The sequence below is a fragment of the Otolemur garnettii genome, unplaced genomic scaffold (genome assembly GCF_000181295.1).
Source record: "Otolemur garnettii isolate 467f Iridium unplaced genomic scaffold, OtoGar3 scaffold00153, whole genome shotgun sequence".
NCBI lineage: Eukaryota > Metazoa > Chordata > Mammalia > Primates > Galagidae > Otolemur > Otolemur garnettii.
The window spans coordinates 958392-973522 of NW_003852548.1; the positions used below are offsets into that span (position 1 = coordinate 958392).

The 15131-nt window shown below is 42.6% G+C and overlaps 1 protein-coding gene across 1 annotated transcript; it reads left to right on the forward strand.

Moving 5' to 3' along the window:
• Positions 1-1184: 1184 nt before the first annotated feature.
• On the forward strand, positions 1185-14888 carry RGN (regucalcin). The gene is made up of 7 exons (XM_003799632.3): positions 1185-1287; positions 1506-1686; positions 2813-2995; positions 10942-11157; positions 12548-12679; positions 13045-13199; positions 14457-14888. Exons 2-7 carry the CDS (start codon positions 1524-1526, stop codon positions 14505-14507), a joined length of 900 nt encoding a protein of 299 aa, XP_003799680.1. The 5' UTR covers positions 1185-1287; positions 1506-1523; the 3' UTR covers positions 14508-14888.
• Positions 14889-15131: the final 243 nt, after the last annotated feature.

Below are 15131 nucleotides of genomic sequence, written 5' to 3' on the forward strand. Positions count from 1 at the left end.
CTGTGCGCCCTCGGCAGAGCCCCGTGCCGGGCACAGGGACCAGGCGGGCTCAACCTTCAGCTTCCCAGGGTTGCTGTCGCGGTCTCCTGAGACCGCAGCGGCGCTACCAAATCGCAAGGAGGCCCCTCGCCCGCGCAGGTACCCGAGGTGCCGCGGAAACACCAGGTGCCTGGTCCCCTCTCCCTGCTGCCCCAACCCCAGCTTGCACCACGGAACGTGGGGTTAAAAGCCGCTCTTGCAAAAGTCGCGCTTCTGATCTTGGGCCTTATCTCAGATTGATAGCATGAAAGCCTTTGGAGTCTGAGCCCAGTTTTCGCAGGGGATGAACATTCCTAATGCTACCAGTCTGCGAGCAGCCAGTATTTGAGACCGGTTTGAGCTGGGTGGTTTTTGTTTTTTTTTTAAACTTGGTCTCTTAAAGGAAATATTAAACCAAAGATTATTTTTCTTTTTTCCCCCTGCTATTCATTCGCACACCATGTGTGAGACCACTTACTTCCAAGCGGCTTGGATTAGATTCCCCAGCAAAAGGATGAAGACAGAGAGCAATGTTTATCTTTACTGGAAGCCTGCCTACTCGGGGCAGAGTTTGGGAAAGGGAGAGAAGAATCTTGATCATTGCTTGTCTTTCCTTTCCCACATGGGATTCTTATCTGATGTGTTTCTCTTTTTCTGATAATTTTTCTTCTCTAAGTTCACTGGTCATAGTCTCTGACCTAAAGTCCCAGCAAGGAATGTTCCTTGCACGTGAAGTTTCAAGAGTCCTTGCCAAGCTGGCTCAGCGCCTTCCCAGGAAGCAATAAATCGCTGAGGGGCTCTCAGTTCCTCACAGGGCACCTAGATCATGTCTTTTTCTCCACTTCTTCCATTGGCTGAATTGGGAAATGGATATTAGTTCTAATTATCACTGATGAACATAGCTCTACAAATGCAGTTCAAAAGAACGACCACACAGAGAACAAAATAAATAAATAATAAAATAAAAATGCAGGTCACAAAATGCAAATGCAGAAGGCCCTGGCCTCCAAATCATCAGAGAAGGGAGTTAAACAGCACTGACAGATGGGGGGAGGGGAGAGCAGAAGAAGGCACCTACAGACACCCAAGAGAGGCCACCAATGGGAGAACTGCCCGCCTTCTGACCCGCCTTGGGGCCTTAGGGTGCTGGCATAAAGGGCAGCCTTGCACTGTCCCAACAGCCAGCCCTCAGGGTCACCAGCATCAAGGTGTAGAGATCAAAGTGTTGCTATTTTGCTTTTTCAAAGATAGCTTTAAAAAAAGTCACTGGTAAGTTGATTGAAGATGTCACATGTTCTCTCCTACCTTTTGTGTCCATGTCTCTTCCTGATGTGTTGCATGTCTTGTTCTGATTTAGGGAAAGTGTATCCAGCCTTTCCAGTTCTAATCACATCGTCCATATTGAGATCTTACCAGGGCCTTAAGCCAGGTGTTTTACTAAATTTGCTCTGTGTCATTACATTTCATTTTATCTCTGTTAATTTCAGTATATCTCCCTGGTGACAATGTCTTCCATTAAGATTGAGTGCGTTTTGCCAGAGCACTGCCGGTGCGGTGAGTCTCCGGTCTGGGAGGAGGCATCCAATTCTCTGCTTTTCGTAGACATTCCTGCAAGAAAGGTTTGCCGATGGAATTCTCTCACCAAGCAAGTGCAGCGAATGACCGTGGGTAAGTCCTTTTCCCAGAGGAGAGGCAGTCACCCAACATTTATTTCCCTGGGTCCTTTTTAGTAAAGCATACTGAAATGCTGAGGATGGTCATGCTCTCCACATTCCATGTCCTCCCACTTTGACCCAGGAGTAAATTATGGGTGGTCAGTACTTTCCTCTTCCTCTTCTAGGAAACATTCTCAGTTTTATCTGGATGCTAAGGCACTACACTTTTTGTCTTTCCTTAACACCTTCAGAGAACAGGGTGGAAAGTTATAGACCTGTTATCTGCTTTGGGTCAGGCCAAGACCTTAATCTGCAAAAAGGTAACAGTTATCTCCCTTCTTTTTTGTTTTTCTGAGACAGAGTCTCACTCTGTTTCCCCATGCTAGAGTGCCATGATGTCATAGCTCAAGCAACCTCAAACTCTTGGACTTGAGCAATCCTCTTGCCTCAGCCTCCTGCATAGCTGGACTACAGGCACCTGTCACAACCTATGACTACTTTTTTATTTTTAGTAGAGACAGAGTCTGGCTCTTGCTCAGGCTGGTCTCCAACTACTGAGCTCAAGTGATCCACCCGCGTTGGCCTCCCAGGGTACTAAGATTACAGGCCTGAGCCACCGTGCCTGGCCCCTGTTTATTAGTTTTACATGCTTACTGCCCCAAATGATTTGGAAACAATTTTCATTTAAATACATATAAAATAAGGCCCCTTAAGACAAGTCCTGTATTAGAGGAGAAAAGAGATGTCACAAAACCTAGTTGCTATAACTAAACACACTTTATGTCTCTGAATTTCCTAGATGGCAGGCAAAATTGAGCATCACTTGCGCTGTGACTTGTCCTGGTGCTCCTAGATTAGGAATCCCTCCTCTGAACGTGATGTGGCACCTGCCCCCATGTGTTGTGGCTGCTATGGTTTGATTTCCTCTGCTTCTCCCACTAGACTGGGAGCTTCCAGAAGAATTGGGTTTTATTCTTTCTATCCTTGTGCCCAGAATAGCATGCAAGAGTTCGTGTTCAACAAATATACTCAGTCATGTAGCCTTCCCTACGCAACAGGAGGAAGAGAAGGAACCCTGCTCTTTTGACAATGGCCACCGGATCACTGCTGGCTTCTAATCACTGCTTTTGCCTCTACAGATGCCCCTGTCAGCTCTGTGGCCCTTCGCCAGTCAGGAGGCTATGTCGCCACCATCGGAACAAAGTTCTGTGCTTTGAACTGGGAAAATCAATCAGTAGTTGTCCTGGCCACAGTGGATAAAGATAAGAAAAACAATCGATTCAATGATGGGAAGGTGGATCCCACCGGGAGATACTTTGCTGGTATGATTTCTCCTTAGCGCCCACTTGCTGAGCTTTGGAGAAAGTGCTCAGAGCTCTGGTGGTAAAAATATTATTCATAATAGGTCTTGGGTTCTCTTATAAATGCCTGAGTAACATGTATCACTAACAAAAAAATAATCCTATGCAAACTTCCTATATATTCCTGTGTTTTTTTGAGACAGAGGCTTGCTTTGTCACCCTGGCTAGAATGTCAGGGCATCATCATAGCTCACAGCAACCTCAAACTCCTGGGCTCAACCAATCCTCTTGCCTCAGTTTTTCTATTTTTAGTGGAGATAGGGTCTCACTCTTGTTCAGGCTGGTCTCAAACTCCTGAGCTCAAGCAATCCACCTGCCTCAGCCTTCCAGAGTGCTAGGATTACAGGAGTGAGTCACCACGTCCAGCCACAATATCACAATTTATATTACAGTTCTAGGTAGGCCAAATTCAGCACATTAAGGATAAATCTATACAGCTGTATCAATTTTAATGTTCCCTTTCTTTTCTTTTTATTTTGAGACAGAGTCTCACTCACTCTTGGGTTAAGTGCCGTGTCATCATAGTTCACAGCAACCTCAAACTCTTGAGCTTAAGTGATTCTCTTGCCTCAGCCTCCCAAGTAGCTGGGACTACAGATGCCTGTCACAACACCTGGCTGGTTTTACAGATGGGGGTCTCACTCTGGCTCAGGCTGGCCTCGAACTCCTGAGCTCAGGCAACGCACCCAGCTTGGCCTCCCAGAGTGCTAGGATTACGGGTGTGAGCCACCATGCTAGGCCTTCTATTTCTTGACTTTAGCACGGACTAAAAGCTGTATAATACTTTGGGGATTTACATGGATTTTAAATACAGAATTTTTGTTATTATTGATGTTTAAATTGGAAATAATACTGAAAAAAAAAATGGTACAAACAACACCTGTATACCCTTTACCTAGATTCACCTACTGTGAACATTTTGTTTCACTTGCTTTATCCTTTGCTCTCCTTATGCATCTAAACACATTTACCTCTAGAACAGTGGTTCTCAACCTTCCTAATGTCACAACCCTTTAATACAGTTCCTCATGTTGTGGTGACCCCCCAACCGTAAAATTATTTTTGTTGCTACTTCATAACTAATTTTGCTACTGTTATGAATCACAATGTAAATATCTGATATGCAGGATGGTCTTAGGTGACCCCTGTGAAAGGGTCATTCAACCCCCAAAGGGGTCGTAACCCACAGGTTGAGAACCGCTGCTCTAGAATCATTTGAGAATAGGTTATGTATGTATCCTGTGCCATTACCCCTAAAATATGGCAGTGTGAATCTCCCAAGAAAAATGACATATTCTCACATGGCCATACTTATAGTGATCAACTTAAAGAAGTTTAACATTGATACAATAAATTTATCTGATGTATGATCTATATTCCAGTTTTGTCTATTGTCCAAATAATAGTCTTTTTGCCATTTTCCCCTCCAATACAGGATCCAGTCTAGGACCATGTATTGCATTTAATTGTCATATCTATCTCTTTAATTTTAATTTTTATTTTTATTTTCTTTAGAGACAGAGTCTTACTTTATTGCCCTCAGTAGAGTCCTGTGGCATCACAGCTCACAGAAACCTCTAACTCTTGGGCTTTTAGGCGATTCTCTTGCCTCAGCCTCCCAAGTAGTTGGGACTACAGGCACACGCCACAATGCCTGGCTATTTTTTTGTTGCAGTTCGACCGGGACTGGGTTTGAACCCGCCACCTCTGGCATATGGGGCCGGCATCCTACTCCTTTGAGACAAAGGGGCCACCGTTCTTTAATATTTTTTAATCTGGAACATTTCTATAGCCTTTCTTTGTTTTTTATGACATTGCCATTTTTGAGAAATACAGTTCCACCCAATTCCCTCCCCCCCTTTTTAAATAGAACATTCCTCATTTCATATTTGTCTGATGTTTCCTTATGATTAGATCAATGTTACATGTTCTTGGCTGGACTATCACAGCATGTTCTGTCCTTTTCAAGGTATCCCATTTGGAGGCACATGAAGTCCATCTGCCCTGAATTGGTGATACTAATTTCGATCATCCAGTTAAGGTCCTGTCAGATTTCTCTAGCTCATAGTAATTACTTTTCATTGTAATTTATAAACAATTTGTAGAGTTCATTAGTCGTATATTGCTGGCTAACAAATTACCTTGAAACTTAGTGGCTTAAAATAACAAATATTTATTATCTCAACGTAGTTTCTTAAGGTCAAGAATCTGGGTGGAGCTTAGCTGGGAGCTTAGCTGGATGGTTCGAGTTCAGGCCACCACAGGTGGTTGTAGTTAAGCTGTCAATCCAGGGTTGCAGGCTCTGAAGAGACTGGGTTCTCTGAAGGGGGCTGGAGGATCTGCATCCAAGCTCACACATGTAGGGGTTGGCAGGACGCTTCAGTTCCTTAACACGTGGGCCTCTCCATCAGGCTGCTCAGAATATGGCTTCCCCCAGAGCCAGTGATCAAGAGAAAGAGATCGAGAGGGAAGCTATGGTCTTATGTTAACCAATCTTGGAAGTGACATACCATCACTTCTGCTATATACTATTGGTCGTACAGAGAATGACAGAGGGAAACTATATAAGGGTATGAATACTGGAAGGCAGAGATCCTTAGGGACTATCTTGGAGGCTGGCTACAACCTGGGGAGAGCCTCTAAATCCACACAAATATCCTTGTCCTCATCAAAATTTCTCCCTAGGTTTTACATTCATTGATGATTCTTGCTTGAACCAGCCTTAACTGTGATGGTTGCAGAATGACTTATATACAATATGCAGCTTTCCTTTCTTTTCTTTTTTTTGGAGACAGAGTCTCACTTGGTCACCCTCGGTAGAGTGCCGTGGCCTCATAGCTCACAGCAACCTCAAACTCTTGAGCTCAAGCGACTCTCTTGCCTCAGCCTCCCAAGCAGCTGGGACTACAGGTACCCACCACAATGTCGGCTATTTTTAGAGATGGGATCTCGCTCTTGTTCAGGCTGGTCTGGAACTCATGAGTTTAGGCAATCCGCCTGCCTTGGCCTCCCAGAATGCTGGGATTACAGGCATGAGCCACTGCGCCCAGCCTCATATGCATCTTTAAAAGAATTTTAACTACGGTTTTAAATTAGGTAATGCATTCATGCATATTTCTTATTGCCCTCCCATCATAATAGCCCTCTAAATTAGCCAAAGTTTACTCTCCATCTCTGCCATTCCTGTCTCCCCACACTGCCTCCTCCTCTTATTGGTCTTGGTGTCTTGGCTCTGTTAATGTTCAACGTGGAAGGCAGGTAAGATCTAAGCAGCTGGCTGTAGATTGTTCTCCATCTTCCTGGACTTTACACAACCATAAATACCGTCCAGGACTGATTGAAAGGTTAAAGATGAGAATCCACTTGAAGCCCTTCGGCTATTAATTGCAGGTAAAGAAATATGCTCACCTCCTGATGAAACTGATTTTCTCTCTGTTATAGCTAGACATTTACAGTTCAGTGGCATTTTGTGAAACAAAAATGAAGATGTCCTCCAAGGCTTTAGATTTTAACCTGGAGGCTCTGAGCTATTAGGAGACCCTTAAAATTATGGGTGTCGTTGTGGGAGTACCTGCCAGCAGTATGCATCTGACAGATGCACCTGAGAACCTTTTTATAGAGACAGATCGTGGCTCTCAACAGGTGCTCAGAGATGTCCTAGGCCCAGAAAATGGTGGCACCATCTTATAGTCTAGATAGAATCTCGAGGTGGTCGTATCCTGAAGGTATCACCGTATCTGGGGTCTGGCCTGTCTGTAATTGCTACTAGATAGTGAAGAATAAACTGGTGCTATAGGTTATTCTGGCCCACTAGGACAAACCCTTTCCAAGCAACTGGGGATTCACATCCATGTTCCAGGTATCTCCTTCTGTGAGGTAGATGGTGCACAGGAATATTCATGAAACTAAGTGACCAGCCTTCTCCCCAGGGAGGAAGGATCTACCCTGTCTTGCTTGCTGTTCAGGCTGCCCATTTTGCATCCGTTTTCATCCTCTAACCCACTGTCCTTTCAGATGAGGTGTGATATGATGAGCTTTCCAGTTTCTTCATTATACTCAAATTCTGCTCTGTCCCTGGAGACTGAGAGAGAACCGAGTAATGATTGCAATGACTGAACCATTCCACATGCACTTGACAGGCATGTGTATCTGATGTTGTTTAGGGGAGTATTCTATAAATGTCCATTGTATCCAGTTGGTTGATGGTACTCAGTCCTTCTATATCTTTGCTGGTTTTCTATCTACTTGTATCTATTACCAAGAGAGGGATTGAATGTCTATTTTTCCTCTCGGTTCTGACAACTTTTGCTTTGTATATTTTGGTTTTTTTTAGACAGAGCCTCAAGCTGTCCCCCTGGGTAGAGTGCTGTTGCATCACAGCTCACAGCAACCTCCAACTCCTGGGCTCAAGCGAGTCTCCTGCTTCAGCCTCCCAAGTAGCTTGGACCACAGGCGCCCACCACAACGCCCAGCTATTTTTTGGTTGCAGCCATTATTGTTGTTTGGCAGGCCCCGGGCTGGATTCGAACCCGCCACCTTAGGTGTATGTGTCTGGTGCCTTAGCCACTTGAGCCACAGGTGCCAAGCCACTTTGTGTATTTTGAAGGTCTATTTTTAAACACATACATGTTTAGGATTACCACGTCTTCTTAGTGAACTGACCATTTTCCTTTTTTTCTTTTTGAATTTCAGATTAATTTGAGGGTACAAACAATTAGGCTACAATGTTTGCATTTGTTAGATCAGGTCCCTGTTGTAGTTGTGCCCCTCACTTAGGAAGTGTGCCATATGCCCTTACATTGTGCCCATTAGGTGGGAGAGCACGAACCCCCCCCTTCCCTGTCCTGAATTGACCATTTTCAATATGTAATGCATGTGTTTGTGCCTGAAATCATTATTCCCTGATATGTAATGTGCCATTTTTCTTTCATTGTTTTCAAGCATTTTTATTTGACTTTAGTTTTTTCAGCAATTCAATTATGATGTGCCTGGGTTTCTTTGGTTTTATCCTGTTTGGGATTTTCTCAGCTAATTCAATCTATAGTTTTGGGCTTTCCACCAAACTTGAGGCATTTTTCACCATGTACATCAAATAATTAGCCTGAACTCTTTCTTCTTCTCTAGAAATCCAATGATACATTAGCCTTTTTCTTTTTTGGGGGGGGGGAGACAGAATCTCATTATGTCGCCCTTGGTAGAGTGCCATGCTGTCACAGCTCATAGCAACCTCAAACTCTTGGGCTGAAGCGATTCTCTTGCCTCAGCCTCCAAGTAGCTGGGACTACAGGCGTCTACCACAAGGCCTGGCTATTTTTTTTTGGTTGCAGTTGTCATTGTTCTTTAGCAGGCCCGGGCCGGGCTCAAACCCGCCAGCCTCAGCGTATATGGCCAGTACTCTACTAATTGAGCTACAAGCATCAAGCCTTTGCTGATATTTTCTAGTTCGAGTTTTGTTTCACAGCTGTTTATAATTGCTTACTTGAGTTTTATACACATACACACATATATAGGTGTTGGTCAAATAATTCCAACATCTGTGCCATCTCATTTTTGATATCTGTTGATTATTATTATTTTATTTTTTTAGAGACTCTGTTCATCATAGCTCACAGCAACCTCCGACTCCTGGGCTTAGGCAATTCTCTTGCCTCAGCCTCCCAAGTAGCTGGGACTACAGGCACCTGCCGCAATGCCCGGCTATTATTTTGTTGCAGTTTGGCTGGGGCCGGGTTTAAACCTGCCACCCTCGGTATATGGGGGCTGATGCCCTACCCACTGAGCCACAGGTGCTACCCTTTGTTGATTATTTTTTCCTATGCAAGTTGAGATTTTCTTTTTTTTTTTTGGCCAGGGCTGGGTTTGAACCCACCACTTTTGGCATATGGGGCTGGCACCCTACTCCTTGGACCACAGGCACTGCCCAATGTTGATAATTTTTTTTCACAGTTTTTGGCCAGGGCTGGGTTTGAACCCGCCACCTCTGGCATATGGGGCTGGGGCCCTACTCCTTTGAGCCACAGGCGCCACCCACAAGTTGAGATTTTCATGCTGCTTTGTGGTGCCAAATAATTTGAGGTTGTATCTTAGACATTTTTGAATATTATGTTATGAGACCCTAGTCTTGTTTCAAGGCTTTGAAGAATGTCAATTAGAGTTGTCTTAGCAGGCAATGTGTATGTTTAGCTTCAGCCCATAAGTTCCAACCTGCTTTCTATTGGGTACTATTAGGATCTATCCCACATATTGCTATTCAGTGGTCTGTCTGGGACCCAGAAACAGTTTTATCCTTTAGCTCTGCTCCCATCCCCATGTCTTTGGTATGTGAATTAGAATCTAAGCAATGCCTCTGGAGCCAGCCCAGGATAAGCCTAAAGGATCATAAACAGTTTTATGGGGTTGCATGCCTGGGCCTCTTCACTATCTCTTAGTATTCTCCAGTTTCCTGGAGCTCTTCTTTTCATTCGTACAGCCAGAAACCACCCGTCTCTATGATTTTGCTACCTCTGGGGCCAAGCAGCAAAAGGACACACACACACAGAATATAAAGCAACAGTGATGGGCTCCACCATTTTTATTTCTGTAGTTTCCTGTTGCTGGCCATTCTCTCTGCTGTTGCTATCCCTGCTGCAGAATTGTCCAAGGAATCATGCATGAAACAATGAGGGGAAAGGTGGGAAAAATATAGTTATGTGGCTAGATTGAATGAACAATATTTGATAGCATAAAAAAGTGATTATAATCAACAATAATTAGGCTCAGCCCCCATTACACAGTGGTTATAGTGCCAGCCACATACACTGAGGCTGACAGGTTCAAAACCAGCCCAGGCCAGCCAAACAACAATGAGAACTGCAACAAAAAATAGCTGGGCATTGTGGAGGACTCCTGTAGTCCCAGCTACTTGGGAAGCTGAGGCAAGAGAATCGCTTCAGCCCAAGAGTTTGAGGTCGCTGTGAGCTATGACAGTACAGTACTCTACTGAGGGAGACATAGTGAGACTCTGTCTCAAAAAAAAAAAAAGAGTAGAATTGGAATGTTCCTAACTCAAAGAAATGATAAATGACTGAGGCAATGGTTACCCCAGTTACCCTGATTTGATTAATTCACATTGTATTGCCTGTTTCAAAACATCATATGCATTTTCTAAATGCATACAACTCTCAGATACCCATCATAGTTAAAAATAAAAAAAAATTTTTTTCAGTGGTGGAAAATAACCTGGGAATTTCTTCCCCTCTCTCTAAGTTTCAGACACTTCCTTTTCTGCTCTTTGAGCCAGATCTAGAGGGTTTTCTTGGGATATCCATCTGTGTGCACCACGGTGCACACTTCCAGACTTCAGGTAATATTGGCTTCACGCCAAGAGATACTGGAGAAAAAATGAAGAACTCCCCACCAGTCAGGTGGGCCCTCCAATTGTGCTGCTGTTCCCTGAGCTGCCTGCTGACATTTGCTCTTCCTACATGTTATCCAGGTTTTCTAGTTGTGCTTGTGGGAGCAGGGGTGGGGAGGAATGGGGGGTGGAGGAGAAAATGAGTTTGGTACATGTTTACTCTTTCTTATCTGGAACTAAAAACCTCTCAGTGCAGTTTTGATTTGCAATGTAAGTAAGGTAGTTGTCCTTTTTATTCAAATATAGGACCCAGGTGTCTCTCACCTTTTCTACTTCATGAAAGGGACCCACTTCCAACTATCTTTGGAAGTGCTCTAAACTTCCTCTTTCTTATAAATAAATAAAATTTCTCTTTGTTACACTAAAAAAAAAAGTATAAAAATATTGCACCAAGATTGAGATTGTGTAGTAATTGTCTTGACTGAAACACTGGAAAGGACCCTAGTGAGAGAGGATGGTACAGCACATGGGGTGTGGGGCTAGGGGCAGAGCTCAGGGATTTTTGGTTTCATAGGCACCATGGCTGAGGAGACAGCCCCGGCGGTTCTTGAGCGGCGCCAAGGATCCCTGTACTCTCTCTTTCCCGACCATCATGTAGAAAAGTACTTTGACCAGGTGGACATCTCCAATGGCTTGGATTGGTCACTAGACCACAAAATCTTCTATTACATTGACAGCCTGTCCTACTCTGTGGATGCCTTTGACTATGACCTGAAGACAGGACAGATCGGTACGAACTTTTTAAATTATTTTTCTCAGTGCTGCTGGTATTGTTTTCATATATGTGTGACTGGTAAGGCATCTCTCCCTCAGCCCACGTGAAGAGGTCCTTCCTTGTCAAAAAGAGAGCTTTCCAGTGTTATTATTCTAATATAGTAAGGACGATCAGACTGGACTGTGCTACAGTCAAAATACTGCCCTCAACATAATTAAATATGGCCCTAGTTGGCATAATATGACTAGAGCTGTAGTCCTCTTCCTTGCCATCATTACCAGAAAAGGGCTCACTGTAAAAGGGCTCCTGTTGTACCAGAAGGTGCTGAAAAGCAAATAACATACAACAGAATGGGATAAAAGAGCAGAAAAATCAAATTTGGGGATGATATTTCTTATTTGTACTTCAGTTAACCACAGGCAAGTTCTCAGAGGCAAAATACCAACCTTTCAAAATGGAAAAGCAAAAAAAAAAAAAAGGTAATTCCAGGTTGTCCAACTCCATCAATGTGTTTAAATGAGCTATAGTTAGAAACTAGGAAGGAAGGAATTATCTAGAAGAATTTAGAAGGGAGTCCTTGAAGTTGTTTCATGAAAGATGCCAGACCAAAAGAGCAAACCCGATAATAAAAATGACTTGAAAAAAACCACAAGATTCTCCACACAGATTTGATCAGAGGCAAACTACCCACTACAGATGTTTTGCTTTGAAATATGTAGTAAGAACTGTTTTTGCCCATTTTCCTCAAACATGGTTCAACATATTTCCATTATACCTCAATCTAATTACTACTTGAATTTTGTAGCATAAAGTTCCTCTGGATTTTGATATTTGTTTTTTGTATAATGTGGTCCCCCCCCCCCCTTAAGGTGAGCAAGTTGGTTTGTGAATGCACCTTATCAGAAATATGCTCTTCTAACATTTAGTCTTGATTTTGGAGCAGTTAGTCAGGCAGAAAAAGAACTCGTATATCTTACTAGTTGTGGAGGAACTATTCACATGGACCATTAAGTTGGCTTCCAGATCTTGAAGTTAATAAATAGGCATTTTTGTAACTGAAATAGCAAAGTTCTAACCACACATTGGCATACATGTGCTTGAGATGGCTGTGCAGGGTCACTGCTCAGGTCAGCCTCAAAAAAAACTATTAGTAGTGTAGTGAGAATTCTGATATTCTTTTTTCTCTCCTCCTCTGAAATCAGGCTTAAAGAGATAAGTCTGTCCCCCAAACAAAAGGGAGTGAACCCACCCCAAACCATGCGGTAAAAATCCTTTGTTCACATGCCAGACACCAGATAAGCTGAAATGATCAGTATATAAATCAGCTTGCGAGCTCATTGTTTGACTCTCAGTATTAACAGGCCTGTTATTTTGTTGTTGTTTTATTTTTATTTTTTAACCATAGCCAACCGCCGAAGTGTGTACAAACTAGAGAAAGAAGAACAAATCCCAGATGGAATGTGCATGGATGCTGAGGGGAAGCTCTGGGTGGCCTGTTACAATGGAGGAAGAGTGATCCGTTTAGATCCGGAGACAGGTTAGTCTCACAGCAAATTGAAAAATCCCTGTCATGTCTAGAAAACACCAGACACTAGGGACCGGGGAAACCTCATTACTAAGAAAGTTAGAGACAGATGCAGTGGTCTCAATTGAATGATCTCAGAAATGAAGGCCCAACCTTTAGCCCCAAATTTATAGTCAGAACTTCTTTTCCTGTGGAGGTAAGTCTTTTTGCTCAAAATAAATTGTCAGGGAAGCTAGGTTAAATATTAAGTACCTAGATGACGTCTGATCTCCACAGTCTTCTTAGAGCTTCCATATTCCTCCATGAATGGTTTAGATATGTTGCATAGGTTGGGAACTGCTAGGACTAAATTTTAAATAAAATATTTGGTGGTCTAGGGAAAAGACTCCAAACTGTGAAGTTGCCTGTTGATAAAACAACTTCATGCTGCTTCGGAGGGAAGGATTACTCTGAAATGTATGTGACCTCTGCCCGGGATGGGATGGACTCTGAGGGTCTTTTGAAGCAACCACAGGCTGGTGGAATTTTCAAGGTGAAACAGCTATTTCTTTTATTTTGGGGGTCGGGTGGGGTAATCCTTTGTTAAGTAACTGAGTAACTGGTACTTCTGCATACTTCTGAAATATAATTCTATTTAGCATGTGAAGCTCAGTATGCTAGAATTAAAAACATTTTATCTGGCTTGGCACCCATAGCTCAGTAGTTCGGGTGCCTGCCACATGCATCAGGACTGGTGGATTTGAACCTGGCCTGGGCCTGCCAAACAACAATGACAACTACAACAAAAAAAAATAGCCAGGCGTTGTGTCAGGTGCCTGTAGTCCCAGCTACTTGGGAGGCTGAGGTGAGGTAATTGCTTAAGCCCAAGAGTTTAAGGTTGCTGTGAGCTGTGATGCTACAGTACTCTACCGAGGGCAACATAGTGAGACTGTCGCAAAAATAAATAAATAAATAAATTTTATCTAGATTTTCTGGACTATACGTTATCTGAATTAGGATAATGTGTTCAAACTACTTTGTACAATACTGGAAAAATTTTGCTTCAGTAGTATTTGGAATTCTTCAAATCAGTGTAACAAGCTTAGAAAACAAGTATTTGAAGCATGCTTATTGTTTTGATAGCATAAGACTATTTTCAGGTTTTTAACATTTTTTTGCAACAGAACACATACTAATAAAAATTAGACCTTCTGAGCTTAAAATAAACATAGAAGTATGGAAACTACTTTCTTTCTTTCTTTCTTTCTTTTTTTTTTTTTTTTTGAGACAGAATCTCACTATGTTGCTCTGGGTAGAGTGCTGCAGGGCACAGCTCACAGTAACCTCAAACTTTTGGGCTTAAGCGATTCTCTTGCCTCAGCCTCCCAAGTAACTGGGACTACAAGCACCCACCATAACACCCTGCTATTTTTTGTTGCAGTTGTCATTGTTGTTTAGTGGGCCCCAGGCCGGGTTCGAATCTGACAGCCTTGGTGCATGTGGCAGGCGCTGTAACCACTGTGCTAAGGGTACTGAGCCATGGAAACCCCTTTCTTAACAGATGGGCGGTGATAGAAATAAATTCAGGTTCACATCCAAGTTAGTTGTAAATGGTTGCTAGTCGAATTATAACCTATGGGAATGATTGAGTTGGATCAAAAATACCTAATCAAGTAATTCTTTTTTAGGATAGGGAACAAAACAAGCATACTAGGCAGCTAAGCATATTATTGTGAATCACAAAAGTAATTTTGAAGAATGATCGTGAATTACCTTTTTCCAGAGTTTCTCTCTTTTCTTTTTTCAACAGATAACTGGTCTGGGGGTCAAAGGAATTGCCCCCACCCCCTATGCAGGATGATGACAGTTCTGCTTTCCCTCCAGAGGAAACTTTGAAGATAACTAGAGAATTCTGGGGCTGAAATTTCAATCTGAGAGAGAAAAATAAGCAATGATATTCTTAACAGGGTTAAATTTTAATTTACAATTTTTTAAAGGCAGAGCATTTTTAACAAGAGGTGGCTTTGATAACACACTACAAGGCCTTCTGTAAACACACTACAAGGTATTTCTGTAAAAGATACGCAAAAATCGATCCACTGTCAACCACCTCTTGATTCCTTGCAATTGCTTTGTGGGGGTGGTTGCGGTATATCTTGTCTTTATTCTGCATATCATGCTTATTAAACCTTAAGCTTAAAAAAAGACTAATAAATAGTAACCTGGTGATGACTTATTACAATCATTGTCCTTTTTCTTTTCATGACAATTTTATAAAATATACCACAATGCGAAGCTACTTTGATATTACACTTCGTGTATGTGATTTTACAAACTAAAAATACTGCTGGAGGTTAAGATGCAAATACTCTGGCAAAATCAATGGTTCCAAGTGCCACCTAGTGGATATAAAAGTAATATATCACTTTGGGAAGATTTTTTGTTGTTGTTGTTGGTAGAGACAGAGTCTCACTTTATTGCCCTC

Bases quoted from the DNA above. Each gene is read 5' to 3' on its own strand.
- RGN (XM_003799632.3), top strand. From the start codon at position 1,524: ATGTCTTCCATTAAGATTGAGTGCGTTTTGCCAGAGCACTGCCGGTGC. The intron at 2,996-10,941 runs GTATGATTTCTC...TTGGTTTCATAG, and splicing joins CACCGGGAGATACTTTGCTG to GCACCATGGCTGAGGAGACA. The intron at 12,680-13,044 runs GTTAGTCTCACA...TTGGTGGTCTAG, and splicing joins CCGTTTAGATCCGGAGACAG to GGAAAAGACTCCAAACTGTG.